General features: G+C 42.8%; 1 protein-coding gene across 1 annotated transcript in view; it reads left to right on the top strand.

Moving 5' to 3' along the window:
- The window catches only part of LOC140065333 (uncharacterized), a 48,300-nt gene extending 29,950 nt beyond the window's left edge, over positions 1-18,350 (top strand). Inside the window, exons 7-8 of the mRNA XM_072112923.1 lie at positions 8,257-8,394; positions 17,117-18,350. Coding sequence (XP_071969024.1) covers positions 8,257-8,394; positions 17,117-17,493 — 515 coding nt within the window. The 3' untranslated portion in view covers positions 17,494-18,350. The remainder of the gene's footprint in view (positions 1-8,256; positions 8,395-17,116) is intronic.
- Positions 18,351-18,971: the final 621 nt, after the last annotated feature.

Here is an 18,971-nt window from a genome sequence, read left to right as displayed (position 1 = left end):
GCTCCTAGTCCTCTCTGTACATAATGTTCTGTTCTGCTCCTAGTCCTCTCTGTACATAATGTTCTGTTCTGCTCCTAGTTCTCTCTGTACATAATGTTCTGTTCTGCTCCTAGTCCTCTCTGTACATAATGTTCTGTTCTGCTCCTAGTCCTCTCTGTACATAATGTTCTGTTCTGCTCCTAGTCCTCTCTGTACATAATGTTCTGTTCTGCTCCTAGTACTCTCTGTACATAATGTTCTGTTCTGCTTCTAGTCCTCTCTGTACATAATGTTCTGTTCTGCTCCTAGTCCTCTCTGTACATAATGTTCTGTTCTGCTCCTATTCCTCTCTGTACATAATGTTCTGTTCTGCTCCTAGTCCTCTCTGTACATAATGTTCTGTTCTGCTCCTAGTTCTCTCTGTACATAATGTTCTGTTCTGCTCCTAGTCCTCTCTGTACATAATGTTCTGTTCTGCTCCTAGTCCTCTCTGTACATAATGTTCTGTTCTGCTTCTAGTCCTCTCTGTACATAATGTTCTGTTCTGCTTCTAGTCCTCTCTGTACATAATGTTCTGTTCTGCTCCTAGTCCTCTCTGTACATAATGTTCTGTTCTGCTCCTAGTTCTCTCTGTACATAATGTTCTGTTCTGCTCCTAGTCCTCTCTGTACATAATGTTCTGTTCTGCTCCTAGTCCTCTCTGTACATAATGTTCTGTTCTGCTCCTAGTCCTCTCTGTACATAATGTTCTGTTCTGCTCCTAGTCCTCTCTGTACATAATGTTCTGTTCTGCTCCTAGTCCTCTCTGTACATAATGTTCTGTCTGCTCCTAGTCCTCTCTGTACATAATGTTCTGTTCTGCTTCTAGTCCTCTCTGTACATAATGTTCTGTTCTGCTCCTAGTCCTCTCTGTACATAATGTTCTGTTCTGCTCCTAGTTCTCTCTGTACATAATGTTCTGTTCTGCTCCTAGTCCTCTCTGTACATAATGTTCTGTTCTGCTCCTAGTCCCTCTCTGTACATAATGTTCTGTTCTGCTTCTAGTCCTCTCTGTACATAATGTTCTGTTCTGCTCCTAGTCCTCTCTGTACATAATGTTCTGTTCTGCTCCTAGTTCTCTCTGTACATAATGTTCTGTTCTGCTCCTAGTCCTCTCTGTACATAATGTTCTGTTCTGCTCCTAGTCCTCTCTGTACATAATGTTCTGTTCTGCTCCTAGTCCTCTCTGTACATAATGTTCTGTTCTGCTCCTAGTCCTCTCTGTACATAATGTTCTGTTCTGCTCCTAGTCCTCTCTGTACATAATGTTCTGTTCTGCTCCTAGTCCTCTCTGTACATAATGTTCTGTTCTGCTCGTAGTTCTCTCTGTACATAATGTTCTGTTCTGCTCCTAGTCCTCTCTGTACATAATGTTCTGTTCTGCTTCTAGTCCTCTCTGTACATAATGTTCTGTTCTGCTCCTAGTTCTCTCTGTACATAATGTTCTGTTCTGCTCCTAGTCCTCTCTGTACATAATGTTCTGTTCTGCTCCTAGTTCTCTCTGTACATAATGTTCTGTTCTGCTCCTAGTCCTCTCTGTACATAATGTTCTGTTCTGCTCCTAGTCCTCTCTGTACATAATGTTCTGTTCTGCTCCTAGTCCTCTCTGTACATAATGTTCTGTTCTGCTCCTAGTCCTCTCTGTACATAATGTTCTGTTCTGCTCCTAGTCCTCTCTGTACCTAATGTTCTGTTCTGCTCCTAGTCCTCTCTGTGCATAATGTTCTGTTCTGCTCCTAGTCCTCTCTGTACCTAATGTTCTGTTCTGCTCCTAGTCCTCTCTGTACCTAATGTTCTGTTCTGCTCCTAGTCCTCTCTGTACATAATGTTCTGTTCTGCTCCTAGTCCTCTCTGTACATAATGTTCTGTTCTGCTCCTAGTCCTCTCTGTACATAATGTTCTGTTCTGCTCCTAGTCCTCTCTGTACATAATGTTCTGTTCTGCTTCTAGTCCTCTCTGTACATAATGTTCTGTTCTGCTCCTAGTCCTCTCTGTACATAATGTTCTGTTCTGCTTCTAGTCCTCTCTGTACATAATGTTCTGTTCTGCTTCTAGTCCTCTCTGTACATAATGTTCTGTTCTGCTCCTAGTCCTCTCTGTACATAATGTTCTGTTCTGCTCCTAGTCCTCTCTGTACATAATGTTCTGTTCTGCTCGTAGTTCTCTCTGTACATAATGTTCTGTTCTGCTCCTAGTCCTCTCTGTACATAATGTTCTGTTCTGCTTCTAGTCCTCTCTGTACATAATGTTCTGTTCTGCTCCTAGTCCTCTCTGTACATAATGTTCTGTTCTGCTCCTAGTCCTCTCTGTACATAATGTTCTGTTCTGCTCCTAGTTCTCTCTGTACATAATGTTCTGTTCTGCTCCTAGTCCTCTCTGTACATAATGTTCTGTTCTGCTCCTAGTTCTCTCTGTACATAATGTTCTGTTCTGCTCCTAGTCCTCTCTGTACATAATGTTCTGTTCTGCTCCTAGTCCTCTCTGTACATAATGTTCTGTTCTGCTCCTAGTCCTCTCTGTACATAATGTTCTGTTCTGCTCCTAGTTCTCTCTGTACATAATGTTCTGTTCTGCTCCTAGTCCTCTCTGTACATAATGTTCTGTTCTGCTCCTAGTTCTCTCTGTGCATAATGTTCTGTTCTGCTCCTAGTCCTCTCTGTACATAATGTTCTGTTCTGCTCGTAGTCCTCTCTGTACATAATGTTCTGTTCTGCTCCTAGTCCTCTCTGTACATAATGTTCTGTTCTGCTCCTAGTCCTCTCTGTACATAATGTTCTGTTCTGCTTCTAGTCCTCTCTGTGCATAATGTTCTGTTCTGCTCCTAGTCCTCTCTGTACATAATGTTCTGTTCTGCTCCTAGTCCTCTCTGTGCATAATGTTCTGTTCTGCTCCTAGTCCTCTCTGTACATAATGTTCTGTTCTGCTTCTAGTCCTCTCTGTACATAATGTTCTGTTCTGCTCCTAGTCCTCTCTGTACATAATGTTCTGTTCTGCTCCTAGTCCTCTCTGTACATAATGTTCTGTTCTGCTCCTAGTCCTCTCTGTACATAATGTTCTGTTCTGCTCCTAGTCCTCTCTGTGCATAATGTTCTGTTCTGCTCCTAGTCCTCTCTGTACATAATGTTCTGTTCTGCTCCTAGTCCTCTCTGTACATAATGTTCTGTTCTGCTTCTAGTCCTCTCTGTACATAATGTTCTGTTCTGCTCCTAGTCCTCTCTGTACATAATGTTCTGTTCTGCTCCTAGTCCTCTCTGTACATAATGTTCTGTTCTGCTCCTAGTCCTCTCTGTACATAATGTTCTGTTCTGCTCCTAGTCCTCTCTGTACATAATGTTCTGTTCTGCTTCTAGTCCTCTCTGTACATAATGTTCTGTTCTGCTCCTAGTCCTCTCTGTACATAATGTTCTGTTCTGCTCCTAGTCCTCTCTGTACATAATGTTCTGTTCTGCTCCTAGTCCTCTCTGTACATAATGTTCTGTTCTGCTCCTAGTCCTCTCTGTACATAATGTTCTGTTCTGCTCCTAGTCCTCTCTGTACATAATGTTCTGTTCTGCTCCTAGTTCTCTCTGTACATAATGTTCTGTTCTGCTCCTAGTCCTCTCTGTACATAATGTTCTGTTCTGCTCCTATTCCTCTCTGTACATAATGTTCTGTTCTGCTCCTAGTCCTCTCTGTACATAATGTTCTGTTCTGCTCCTAGTCCTCTCTGTACATAATGTTCTGTTCTGCTCCTAGTCCTCTCTGTACATAATGTTCTGTTCTGCTCCTAGTCCTCTCTGTACATAATGTTCTGTTCTGCTTCTAGTCCTCTCTGTACATAATGTTCTGTTCTGCTCCTAGTCCTCTCTGTACATAATGTTCTGTTCTGCTCCTAGTCCTCTCTGTACATAATGTTCTGTTCTGCTCCTAGTCCTCTCTGTACATAATGTTCTGTTCTGCTCCTAGTCCTCTCTGTACATAATGTTCTGTTCTGCTCCTAGTCCTCTCTGTACATAATGTTCTGTTCTGCTCCTAGTCCTCTCTGTACATAATGTTCTGTTCTGCTCCTAGTCCTCTCTGTACATAATGTTCTGTTCTGCTCCTAGTCCTCTCTGTACATAATGTTCTGTTCTGCTCCTAGTCCTCTCTGTACATAATGTTCTGTTCTGCTCCTAGTCCTCTCTGTACATAATGTTCTGTTCTGCTCCTAGTCCTCTCTGTACATAATGTTCTGTTCTGCTCCTAGTCCTCTCTGTACATAATGTTCTGTTCTGCTCCTAGTCCTCTCTGTACATAATGTTCTGTTCTGCTCCTAGTCCTCTCTGTACATAATGTTCTGTTCTGCTCCTAGTCCTCTCTGTACATAATGTTCTGTTCTGCTCCTAGTCCTCTCTGTACATAATGTTCTGTTCTGCTCCTAGTTCTCTCTGTACATAATGTTCTGTTCTGCTCCTAGTCCTCTCTGTACATAATGTTCTGTTCTGCTCCTAGTCCTCTCTGTACATAATGTTCTGTTCTGCTCCTAGTCCTCTCTGTACATAATGTTCTGTTCTGCTCCTAGTCCTCTCTGTACATAATGTTCTGTTCTGCTCCTAGTCCTCTCTGTACATAATGTTCTGTTCTGCTTCTAGTCCTCTCTGTACATAATGTTCTGTTCTGCTCCTAGTTCTCTCTGTACATAATGTTCTGTTCTGCTCCTAGTCCTCTCTGTACATAATGTTCTGTTCTGCTCCTAGTCCTCTCTGTACATAATGTTCTGTTCTGCTCGTAGTCCTCTCTGTACATAATGTTCTGTTCTGCTCCTAGTCCTCTCTGTACATAATGTTCTGTTCTGCTCCTAGTCCTCTCTGTGCATAATGTTCTGTTCTGCTCCTAGTCCTCTCTGTGCATAATGTTCTGTTCTGCTCCTAGTCCTCTCTGTACATAATGTTCTGTTCTGCTCCTAGTCCTCTCTGTACATAATGTTCTGTTCTGCTCCTAGTCCTCTCTGTACATAATGTTCTGTTCTGCTCCTAGTCCTCTCTGTACATAATGTTCTGTTCTGCTCCTAGTCCTCTCTGTACATAATGTTCTGTTCTGCTCCTAGTCCTCTCTGTACATAATGTTCTGTTCTGCTTCTAGTCCTCTCTGTACATAATGTTCTGTTCTGCTCCTAGTCCTCTCTGTACATAATGTTCTGTTCTGCTCCTAGTCCTCTCTGTACATAATGTTCTGTTCTGCTCCTAGTCCTCTCTGTACATAATGTTCTGTTCTGCTCCTAGTCCTCTCTGTACATAATGTTCTGTTCTGCTCCTAGTCCTCTCTGTACATAATGTTCTGTTCTGCTCCTAGTCCTCTCTGTACATAATGTTCTGTTCTGCTCCTAGTCCTCTCTGTACATAATGTTCTGTTCTGCTCCTAGTCCTCTCTGTACATAATGTTCTGTTCTGCTCCTAGTCCTCTCTGTACATAATGTTCTGTTCTGCTCCTAGTCCTCTCTGTACATAATGTTCTGTTCTGCTCCTAGTCCTCTCTGTACATAATGTTCTGTTCTGCTCCTAGTCCTCTCTGTACATAATGTTCTGTTCTGCTCCTAGTCCTCTCTGTACATAATGTTCTGTTCTGCTCCTAGTCCTCTCTGTACATAATGTTCTGTTCTGCTCCTAGTCCTCTCTGTGCATAATGTTCTGTTCTGCTCCTAGTTCTCTCTGTACATAATGTTCTGTTCTGCTCCTAGTCCTCTCTGTACATAATGTTCTGTTCTGCTCCTAGTTCTCTCTGTACATAATGTTCTGTTCTGCTCCTAGTTCTCTCTGTACATAATGTTCTGTTCTGCTCCTAGTCCTCTCTGTACATAATGTTCTGTTCTGCTCCTAGTCCTCTCTGTACCTAATGTTCTGTTCTGCTCCTAGTCCTCTCTGTACATAATGTTCTGTTCTGCTCCTAGTCCTCTCTGTACATAATGTTCTGTTCTGCTCCTAGTCCTCTCTGTACATAATGTTCTGTTCTGCTCCTAGTCCTCTCTGTACATAATGTTCTGTTCTGCTCCTAGTCCTCTCTGTACATAATGTTCTGTTCTGCTCCTAGTCCTCTCTGTACATAATGTTCTGTTCTGCTCCTAGTCCTCTCTGTACATAATGTTCTGTTCTGCTCCTAGTCCTCTCTGTACATAATGTTCTGTTCTGCTCCTAGTCCTCTCTGTACATAATGTTCTGTTCTGCTCCTAGTCCTCTCTGTACATAATGTTCTGTTCTGCTCCTAGTCCTCTCTGTACATAATGTTCTGTTCTGCTCCTAGTCCTCTCTGTACATAATGTTCTGTTCTGCTCCTAGTCCTCTCTGTACATAATGTTCTGTTCTGCTCCTAGTCCTCTCTGTACATAATGTTCTGTTCTGCTCCTAGTCCTCTCTGTACATAATGTTCTGTTCTGCTCCTAGTCCTCTCTGTACATAATGTTCTGTTCTGCTCCTAGTCCTCTCTGTACATAATGTTCTGTTCTGCTCCTAGTCCTCTCTGTACATAATGTTCTGTTCTGCTCCTAGTCCTCTCTGTACATAATGTTCTGTTCTGCTTCTAGTCCTCTCTGTACATAATGTTCTGTTCTGCTCCTAGTCCTCTCTGTACATAATGTTCTGTTCTGCTCCTAGTCCTCTCTGTACATAATGTTCTGTTCTGCTCCTAGTCCTCTCTGTACATAATGTTCTGTTCTGCTCGTAGTCCTCTCTGTACATAATGTTCTGTTCTGCTCCTAGTCCTCTCTGTACATAATGTTCTGTTCTGCTCCTAGTCCTCTCTGTACATAATGTTCTGTTCTGCTTCTAGTCCTCTCTGTACATAATGTTCTGTTCTGCTCCTAGTTCTCTCTGTACATAATGTTCTGTTCTGCTCCTAGTCCTCTCTGTACATAATGTTCTGTTCTGCTCGTAGTCCTCTCTGTACATAATGTTCTGTTCTGCTCCTAGTCCTCTCTGTACATAATGTTCTGTTCTGCTCCTAGTCCTCTCTGTACATAATGTTCTGTTCTGCTTCTAGTCCTCTCTGTACATAATGTTCTGTTCTGCTCCTAGTTCTCTCTGTACATAATGTTCTGTTCTGCTCCTAGTCCTCTCTGTACATAATGTTCTGTTCTGCTCCTAGTCCTCTCTGTACATAATGTTCTGTTCTGCTCCTAGTCCTCTCTGTACATAATGTTCTGTTCTGCTCCTAGTCCTCTCTGTACATAATGTTCTGTTCTGCTCGTAGTCCTCTCTGTACATAATGTTCTGTTCTGCTCCTAGTCCTCTCTGTACATAATGTTCTGTTCTGCTCCTAGTCCTCTCTGTACATAATGTTCTGTTCTGCTCCTAGTCCTCTCTGTACATAATGTTCTGTTCTGCTCGTAGTTCTCTCTGTACATAATGTTCTGTTCTGCTTCTAGTCCTCTCTGTACATAATGTTCTGTTCTGCTCCTAGTTCTCTCTGTACATAATGTTCTGTTCTGCTCCTAGTCCTCTCTGTACATAATGTTCTGTTCTGCTCCTAGTTCTCTCTGTACATAATGTTCTGTTCTGCTCCTAGTTCTCTCTGTACATAATGTTCTGTTCTGCTCCTAGTCCTCTCTGTGCATAATGTTCTGTTCTGCTCCTAGTCCTCTCTGTACATAATGTTCTGTTCTGCTCCTAGTCCTCTCTGTACATAATGTTCTGTTCTGCTCCTAGTCCTCTCTGTACATAATGTTCTGTTCTGCTCCTAGTCCTCTCTGTACATAATGTTCTGTTCTGCTCGTAGTTCTCTCTGTACATAATGTTCTGTTCTGCTTCTAGTCCTCTCTGTACATAATGTTCTGTTCTGCTCCTAGTCCTCTCTGTGCATAATGTTCTGTTCTGCTCCTAGTCCTCTCTGTACATAATGTTCTGTTCTGCTCCTAGTCCTCTCTGTACATAATGTTCTGTTCTGCTCCTAGTCCTCTCTGTACATAATGTTCTGTTCTGCTCGTAGTCCTCTCTGTACATAATGTTCTGTTCTGCTCCTAGTTCTCTCTGTACATAATGTTCTGTTCTGCTCCTAGTCCTCTCTGTACATAATGTTCTGTTCTGCTCCTAGTCCTCTCTGTACATAATGTTCTGTTCTGCTCGTAGTCCTCTCTGTACATAATGTTCTGTTCTGCTCCTAGTCCTCTCTGTACATAATGTTCTGTTCTGCTCCTAGTCCTCTCTGTACATAATGTTCTGTTCTGCTCGTAGTCCTCTCTGTACATATAGAGGGATGTGTTGTGTCTGACGTCTCCTCCTCTGTCCTCAGCAGCTTCTCCTGGGGGTCTCCAGTGTTACTCCTGTCTCAGCACCAACAAGTCCCACTGCTCAACACAATCTGCTGACAAAGTCCAGTGTCCCACAGACCTCAATAATTGCTATGAAGCTGAAGGCAACCTGACTATAGGTAAGTACCACCCTACTCTCTAATATACCTGACTATAGGTAAGTAACACCCTACTCTCTATCATACCTGACTATAGGTAAGTACCACCCTACTCTCTATCATACCTGACTATAGGTAAGTACCACCCTACTCTCTAATATACCTGACTATAGGTAAGTACCACCCTACTCTCTAATATACCTGACTATAGGTAAGTACACCCTACTCTCTATCATACCTGACTATAGGTAAGTACCACCCTACTCTCTAATATACCTGACTATAGGTAAGTACCACCCTACTCTCTAATATACCTGACTATAGGTAAGTACACCCTACTCTCTATCATACCTGACTATAGGTAAGTAACACCCTACTCTCTATCATACCTGACTATAGGTAAGGACCACCCTACTCTCTATCATACCTGACTATAGGTAAGTAACACCCTACTCTCTATCATACCTGACTATAGGTAAGTACCACCCTACTCTCTATCATACCTGACTATAGGTAAGTACCACCCTACTCTCTATCATACCTGACTATAGGTAAGTAACAACCTACTCTCTATCATACCTTACTATAGGTAAGTACCACCCTACTCTCTATCATACCTGACTATAGGTAAGTAACACCCTACTCTCTATCATACCTGACTATAGGTAAGTACCACCCTACTCTCTATCATATCTGACTATAGGTAAGTAACACCCTACTCTCTATCATACCTGACTATAGGTAAGTACCACCCTACTCTCTATCATACCTGACTATAGGTAAGTAACAACCTACTCTCTATCATACCTTACTATAGGTAAGTAGCACCCTACTCTCTATCATACCTGACTATAGGTAAGTAACACCCTACTCTGTATCATACCTGACTATAGGTAAGTAGCACCCTACTCTCTATCATACCTGACTATAGGTAAGTACAACCCTACTCTGTATCATACCTGACTATAGGTAAGTAGCACCCTACTCTCTATCATACCTGACTATAGGTAAGTACAACCCTACTCTCTATCATACCTGACTATAGGTAAGTACCACCCTACTCTCTATCATACCTGACTATAGGTAAGTAGCACCCTACTCTCTATCATACCTGACTATAGGTAAGTACCACCCTACTCTCTATCATACCTGACTATAGGTAAGTAGCACCCTACTCTCTATCATACCTGACTATAGGTAAGTACCACCCTACTCTCTATCATACCTGACTATAGGTAAGTACCACCCTACTCTCTATCATACCTGACTATAGGTAAGTACACCCTACTCTCTATCATACCTGACTATAGGTAAGTACCACCCTACTCTCTATCATACCTGACTATAGGTAAGTAGCACCCTACTCTCTATCATACCTGACTATAGGTAAGTACCACCCTACTCTCTATCATGGAGAACTACACATGAACCTGGAAAAATAACATTTTCTTTTTTTGTGTCATCCATTTGGCGGGTTGGATGAGGATTAACTGGTGACAGCACATGGGCACAGCACAGTACTACTACTCCTATCCTGTATATATGGGCACAGTACTACTACTCCTATCCTGTATATATGGGCACAGCACAGTACTACTACTCCTATCCTGTATATATGGGCACAGCACAGTACTACTACTCCTATCCTCTATATATGGGCACAGCACAGTACTACTACTCCTATCCTGTATATATGGGCACAGCACAGTACTACCACTCCTATCCTGTATATATGGGCACAGCACAGTACTACTACTCCTATCCTGTATATATGAGCACAGCACAGTACTACTACTCCTATCCTGTATATATGGGCACAGCACAGTACTACCACTCCTATCCTGTATATATGTGCACAGCACAGTACTACTACTCCTATCCTGTATATATGGGCACAGCACAGTACTACTACTCCTATCCTGTATATATGGGCACAGCACAGTACTACCACTCCTATCCTGTATATATGTGCACAGCACAGTACTACTACTCCTATCCTGTATATATGGGCACAGCACAGTACTACTACTCCTATCCTGTATATATGGGCACAGCACAGTACTACCACTCCTATCCTGTATATATGTGCACAGCACAGTACTACTACTCCTATCCTGTATATATGGGCATAGCACAGTACTACTACTCCTATCCTGTATATATGGGCACAGCACAGTACTACTACTCCTATCCTGTATATATGGGCAGAGCACAGTACTACCACTCCTATCCTGTATATATGTGCACAGCACAGTACTACTACTCCTATCCTGTATATATGGGCACAGCACAGTACTACTACTCCTATCCTGTATATATGGGCACAGCACAGTACTACTACTCCTATCCTGTATATATGGGCACAGTACTACTACTCCTATCCTGTATATATGGGCACAGTACTAATACTCCTATCCTGTATATATGGGCACAGTACTACTACTCCTATCCTGTATATATGGGCACAGCACAGTACTACTACTCCTATCCTGTATATATGGGCACAGCACAGTACTACTACTCCTATCCTGTATATATGGGCACAGTACTACTACTCCTATCCTGTATATATGGGCACAACACAGTACTACTACTCCTATCCTGTATATATGGGCACAGTACTACTACTCCTATCCTGTATATAAGAGCACAGCACAGTACTACTACTCCTATCCTGTATATGTGGGCACAGCACAGTACTACTACTCCTATCCTGTATATATGGGCACAGTACTACTACTCCTATCCTGTATATATGAGCACAGCACAGTACTACTACTCCTATCCTGTATATATGGGCACAGCTAAATACTACTACTCCTATCCTGTATATATGAGCACAGTACTACTACTACTCCTATCCTGTATATATGGACACAGCACAGTACTACTACTCCTATCCTGTATATATGGGCACAGCACAGTACTACTACTCCAATCCTGTATATATGGGCACAGCACAGTACTACTACTCCTGTCCTGTATATATGGACACAGCACAGTACTACTACTCCTATCCTGTATATATGAGCACAGCACAGTACTACTACTCCTATCCTGTATATACAGGCACAGCACAGTACTACTACTCCTATCCTGTATATACGGACACAGCACAGTACTACTACTCCTATCCTGTATATATGGGCACAGCTAAATACTACTACTCCTATCCTGTATATATGAGCACAGTACTACTACTCCTATCCTGTACATATGGACACAGCACAGTACTACTACTCCTATTTTGTATATATGGGCACAGCACAGTACTACTACTCCTATCCTGTATATATGGGCACAGCACAGTACTACTACTCCTGTCCTGTATATATGGACACAGCACAGTACTAATACTCCTATCCTGTATATACGGACACAGCACAGTACTACTACTCCTGTCCTGTATATATGGACACAGCACAGTACTACTACTCCTATCCTGTATATACGGACACAGCACAGTACTACTACTCCTATCCTGTATATTTGGGCACAGCTAAATACTACTACTCCTATCCTGTATATATGAGCACAGTACTACTACTCCTATCCTGTATATATGGGCACAGCACAGTACTACTACTCCTATCCTGTATATATAGGCACAGCACAGTACTACTACTCCTATCCTGTACATTTGGGCACAGCATAGTACTACTCCTCCTATCCTGTATATATGGGCACAGCACAGTACTACTACTCCTATCCTGTATAGATAGGCACAGCACAGTACTACTACTCCTATCCTGTATATATGGGCACATCACAGTACTACCACTCCTATCCTGTATTTATGTGCACAGCACAGCACAGCACTACTACTCCTATCCTGTATATATGAGCACAGCACAGTACTACTACTCCTATCCTGTATATATGGGCACAGCACAGTACTACTACTCCTATCCTGTACATTTGGGCACAGCACAGTACTGCTCCTCCTATCCTGTAGATATGGGCACAGCACAGTACTACTACTCCTATCCTGTATATATGTGCACAGCACAGTACTACTACTCCTATCCTGTATATATGAGCACAGCACAGTACTACTACTCATATCCTGTATATATAGGCACAGCACAGTACTATTACTCCTATCCTGTATATATGGGCACAGCACAGTACTTCTACTCCTATCCTGTATATATGGGCACAGCACAGTACTACTACTTCTATCCTGTATATATAGGAACAGCACAGTACTACTACTCCTATCCTGTATATATGGGCACAGCACAGTGCTACTACTCCTATCCTGTATATATGGGCACAGCACAGTACTACTACTTCTATCCTGTATATATGGGCACAGCACAGTACTACTACTCCTATCCTGTATATATGGGCACAGCACAGTACTACTACTCCTATCTTGTATATATGAGCACAGCACAGTACTACTACTCCTATCCTGTATATATGGGCACAGCACAGTACTACTACTCATATCCTGTATATATGGGCACAGCACAGTACTACTACTCCTATCCTGTATATACGGACACAGCACAGTACTACTACTCCTATCCTGTATATATGGGCACAGCTAAATACTACTACTCCTATCCTGTATATATGAGCACAGTACTACTACTCCTATCCTGTATATAAGGGCACAGCACAGTACTACTACTCCTATCCTGTATATATGGACACAGCACAGTACTACTACTTCTATCCTGTATATATGGGCACAGCACAGTACTACTACTCCTATCCTGTATATATGGGCACAGCACAGTACTACTACTCCTATCCTGTATATATGAGCACAGCACAGTACTACTACTCATATCCTGTATATATAGGCACAGCACAGTACTACTACTTCTATCCTGTATATATAGGCACTGCACAGTACTACTACTTCTATCCTGTATATATGGGCACAGCACAGTACTACTACTCCTATCCTGTATATATGGGCACAGCACAGTACTACTTTTCCTATCTTGTATATATAAGCACAGCACAGTACTACTACTCCTATCCTGTATATATGGGCACAGCACAGTACTACTACTCATATCCTGTATATATGGGCACAGCACAGTACTACTACTGCTATCCTGTATATATGGGCACAGCACAGTACTACTACTCCTATGCTGTATATATGGGCACAGCACAGTACTACTACTCCTATCCTGTATATATAGGCACAGCACAGTACTACTACTCCTATCCTGTACATTTGGGCACAGCACAGTACTACTCCTCCTATCCTGTATATATGGGCACAGCACAGTACTACTACTCCTATCCTGTATATATAGGCACAGCACAGTACTACTACTCCTATCCTGTATATATGGGCACAGCACAGTACTACCACTCCTATCCTGTATTTATGTGCAAAGCACAGCACTACTACTCCTATCCTGTATATATGAGCACAGCACAGTACTACTACTCCTATCCTGTATATATGGGCACAGCACAGTACTACTACTCCTATCCTGTACATTTGGGCACAGCACAGTACCACTCCTCCTATCCTGTATATATGGGCACAGCACAGTACTACTACTCCTATCCTGTATATATAGGCACAGCACAGTACTACTACTCCTATCCTGTATATATGGGCACAGCACAGTACTACCACTCCTATCCTGTATATATGTGCACAGCACAGCACTACTACTCCTATCCTGTATATATGAGCACAGCACAGTACTACTACTCCTATCCTGTATATATGGGCACAGCACAGTACTACTACTCCTATCCTGTATATATGGGCACAGCACAGTACTACTACTCCCATCCTGTATATATGTGCATAGCACAGCACTACTACTCCTATCCTGTATATATGAGCACAGCACAGTACTACTACTCCTATCCTGTATATATGGGCACAGCACAGTACTACTACTCCTATCCTGTATATATGAGCACAGTACAGTACTACTACTCCTATCCTGTATATATGGACACAGCACAGTACTATTACTCCTATCCTGTATATATGTGCACAGCACAGTACTACTACTCCTATCCTGTATATATGGGCACAGCACAGTACTACTACTCCTATCCTGTATATATGAACACAGCACAGTTCTACCACTCCTATCCTGTATATATGTGCACAGCACAGTACTACTACTCCTATCCTGTATATATGGGCACAGCACAGTACTACTACTCCTATCCTGTATATATGTGCACAGCACAGTACTACTACTCCTATCCTGTATATATGGAGACAGCACAGTACTACTACTCCTATCCTGTATATATGAGCACAGCACAGTACTACTACTCCTATCCTGTATATATGGTCACAGCACAGTACTAATACTCCTATCCTGTATATATGGGCACAGCACAGTACTACTACTCCTATCCTGTATATATGGGCACAGCACAGTACTACTACTCATATCCTGTATATATGGGCACAGCACAGTACTACTACTCCTATCCTGTATATATGGGCACAGCACAATACTACTACTCCTATCCTGTATATATGGGCACAGCACAGTACTACTACTCCTATCCTGTATATTTGGATACTGCACAGCACGGTACTACTACTCCTATCCTGTTTATATGGGCAGAGCACAGTACTACTACTCCTATCCTGTATATATGGGCACAGCACAGTACTACTACTCCTATCCTGTATATATAGGCACAGCACAGTACTACTACTCCTATCCTGTATATATGGGCACAGCACAGTACTACCACTCCTATCCTGTATTTATGTGCAAAGCACAGCACTACTACTCCTATCCTGTATATATGAGCACAGCACAGTACTACTACTCCTATCCTGTATATATGGGCACAGCACAGTACTACTACTCCTATCCTGTACATTTGGGCACAGCACAGTACTACTCCTCCTATCCTGTATATATGGGCACAGCACAGTACTACTACTCCTATCCTGTATATATAGGCACAGCACAGTACTACTACTCCTATCCTGTATATATGGGCACAGCACAGTACTACCACTCCTATCCTGTATATATGTGCACAGCACAGCACTACTACTCCTATCCTGTATATATGAGCACAGCACAGTACTACTACTCCTATCCTGTATATATGGGCACAGCACAGTACTACTACTCCTATCCTGTATATATGGGCACAGCACAGTACTACTACTCCCATCCTGTATATATGTGCATAGCATAGCACTACTACTCCTATCCTGTATATATGAGCACAGCACAGTACTACTACTCCTATCCTGTATATATGGGCACAGCACAGTACTACTACTCCTATCCTGTATATATGAGCACAGTACAGTACTACTACTCCTATCCTGTATATATGGACACAGCACAGTACTACTACTCCTATCCTGTATATATGTGCACAGCACAGTACTACTACTCCTATCCTGTATATATGGGCACAGCACAGTACTACTACTCCTATCCTGTATATATGAACACAGCACAGTTCTACCACTCCTATCCTGTATATATGTGCACAGCACAGTACTACTACTCCTATCCTGTATATATGGGCACAGCACAGTACTACTACTCCTATCCTGTATATATGTGCACAGCACAGTACTACTACTCCTATTCTGTATATATGGAGACAGCACAGTACTACTACTCCTATCCTGTATATATGAGCACAGCACAGTACTACTACTCCTATCCTGTATATATGGGCACAGCACAGTACTAATACTCCTATCCTGTATATATGGGCACAGCACAGTACTACTACTCCTATCCTGTATATATGGGCACAGCACAGTACTACTACTCATATCCTGTATATATGGGCACAGCACAGTACTACTACTCCTATCCTGTATATATGGGCACAGCACAATACTACTACTCCTATCCTGTATATATGGGCACAGCACAGTACTACTACTCCTATCCTGTATATTTGGATACTGCACAGCACGGTACTACTACTCCTATCCTGTTTATATGGGCAGAGCACAGTACTACTACTCCTATCCTGTATATATGGGCACAGCACAGTACTACTACTCCTATCCTGTATATATGGAGACAGCACAGTACTACTACTCCTATCCTGTATATATGAGCACAGCACAGTACTACTACTCCTATCCTGTATATATGGGCACAGCACAGTACTACTACTCCTATCCTGTATATATGAGCACAATACTACTACTCATATCCTGTATATATGGGCACAGCACAGTACTAATACTCCTATCCTGTATATATGGGCACAGCACAGTACTACTACTCCTATCCTGTATATATGGGCACAGCACAGTACTACTACTCCTATCCTGTATATATGGGCACAGCACAGTACTACTACTCCTATCCTGTGTATATGGGCACAGCACAGTACTACTACTCCTATCCTGTATATATGGGCACAGCACAGTACTACTACTCCTATCCTGTATATATGGGCACAGCACAGTACTACTACTCCTATCCTTTATATTTGGATACTGCACAGCACGGTACTACTACTCCTAACCTGTTTATATGGGCAGAGCACAGCACTACTACTCCTATCCTGTATATATGAGCACAGCACAGTACTACTACTCCTATCCTGTATATATGAGCACAGCACAGTACTACTACTCCTATCCTGTATATATGAGCACAGCACAGTACTACCACTCCTATTCTGTATATATGAGCACAGCACAGTACTACTACTCCTATCCTGCATACACATTACTATTTAGTTTAGGTTCATACAATAATGGATGTTGTGTCTCTTCGATGTCTTGCAGGAGGATCGTCTCTCGCCATCTTTGTGAAGCAATGTTCTTCCTCTCCCACTGTCAGCCCCATCGTGATCGCTGATGATTCGTATAGAATCTCCCTGGATGCCACGTTCTGTACAGAAAACCTCTGCAATGTGGACCTAATGTTCCCACCAGAACCAACCACAGCAGCTGCAGCCACAGAGGTCACCACGAATAGCAGCCCAAGTATCACCTCAGAGGTCACCACAGATAACCCCACGGAGGTCACCACAGAGGTCACCGAAGTCTTTGACAACTCCACTAGTGGCCAACCTGTGCCCGCAACCACCAGTGGCCTCGGGAGAACACACCCATGTTACTCGGCCGTGGTCATCCTGATCATTATAGGTTCATTCTTGTAGCTGCATCTCAGATGCTGATTTTGTGGTGAAATGTTTTTGATTTTTTGGGGGGAATTCCAAAAATTAAACAGCTGATACATTTCCTATTTATTTTTAAAGGCTTTCGATCATCTCAAATCATCTCCGATGTTCTCTCATACCCGAATGGTCCATCACCCTGTTTCAGACCCATTGACCTCATAGTCCATGCGTTGACCTTAGTAGTTCTAGACGCATTGGAGCACATTTACTTACCCGGTCCACTCGCAATCCCGCGGCACGTTGTCCGATGCTGATTCGGGTCTGCCGGGTCTTGTGCCCGATGTCCACCAGGTGTCGCTGCTGCACCGAGGTCCGCTGTAGTTCATCTTCTTCTTCCCGGTGCATGTAAGTGCTGATCTTGCCACACAATTCTTTTTTAAAATTCTGCGGTTTGTCCATCGGGTTGTCTGACGGCCACGCTCCCCCATTTCTGTTGCGTGAAAGCCGGCGCCAATGCGCCACAATCCCATTGCGTGCGCCAAAACCTGGGACAATTGGGTGCAAATCGGAAATATTCGGGAAACCTGATGAAAGTGCAGCATTCGGACCCTTAGTTAATGAGCCCCAGTTACTGTACCCAGAGTGGGGATGGGGGTTATAAAATGCGACCAGGTGCCACCACGGAGACCCGATAACCTCACCAACCCAACAGGACTAAAGATGAGTATAAACATACAATGCAGTGATGCACCGGGTCTGCTATGTATTACTGTCATTTCACCTGTTTATAAATGTTTACTTAATTACTTTTTGTGTTATGTGAGATTTTATGGTATTTTTTTGTCTTATGATGTTGTTATTATTATATGATTTTGTCCCTGAGGTTCACCCAATAATAATACAGTAAGACATCATCATTGACTTTGGTGTTGCCTCTATAGATTAGGTCCATGAGTATTGAAGGAATTTTGAATGTTATGATTGGACCTAAGTTAATAATTAAAATAAAATATATCTCTGGTGATTGGACTTCAGATCTTGATCTCCCCTCAGATCAAATGGTTCTAGGAGCCAATATCTACCAACCCTCCTATCCATCAATGTCTTCCTCCCCTTCTACCCTTCAATATCTACCAACCCTTCCTTCTATCCAATAATGTCTACCAACTAGAGATGAGCGAACACACTTGATGCTGGTTCGAGCATTAGCGTACTCGAAACTGCTCGTTGCTCGGACGAATACTTCGCCCGCTCGAGAAAATGGCGTCTCCCGCCGTTGTGATTTTTGGCGGCCAGAAACAGAGCCAATCACAAGCCAGGAGACTCTGCACTCCACCCAGCATGACGTGGTACCCTTACACGTCGATAGCAGTGGTTGGCTGGCCAGATCAGGTGACCCTGGGATAGACTAGCCGCTGCCCGCGCTGCTCGGATCATTCTCTGTCTGGATGCCGCTAGGGAGAGAGCTGCTGCTGGTCAGGGAAAGCGTTAGGGTGTTCTATTAGAATAGTGTTAGG

The sequence above is a fragment of the Engystomops pustulosus genome, chromosome 6 (genome assembly GCF_040894005.1).
Source record: "Engystomops pustulosus chromosome 6, aEngPut4.maternal, whole genome shotgun sequence".
Classification (NCBI taxonomy): domain Eukaryota; kingdom Metazoa; phylum Chordata; class Amphibia; order Anura; family Leptodactylidae; genus Engystomops; species Engystomops pustulosus.
Note: the sequence above shows the minus strand (reverse complement) of the source record. Positions and strands in the feature narration are given on the sequence as shown.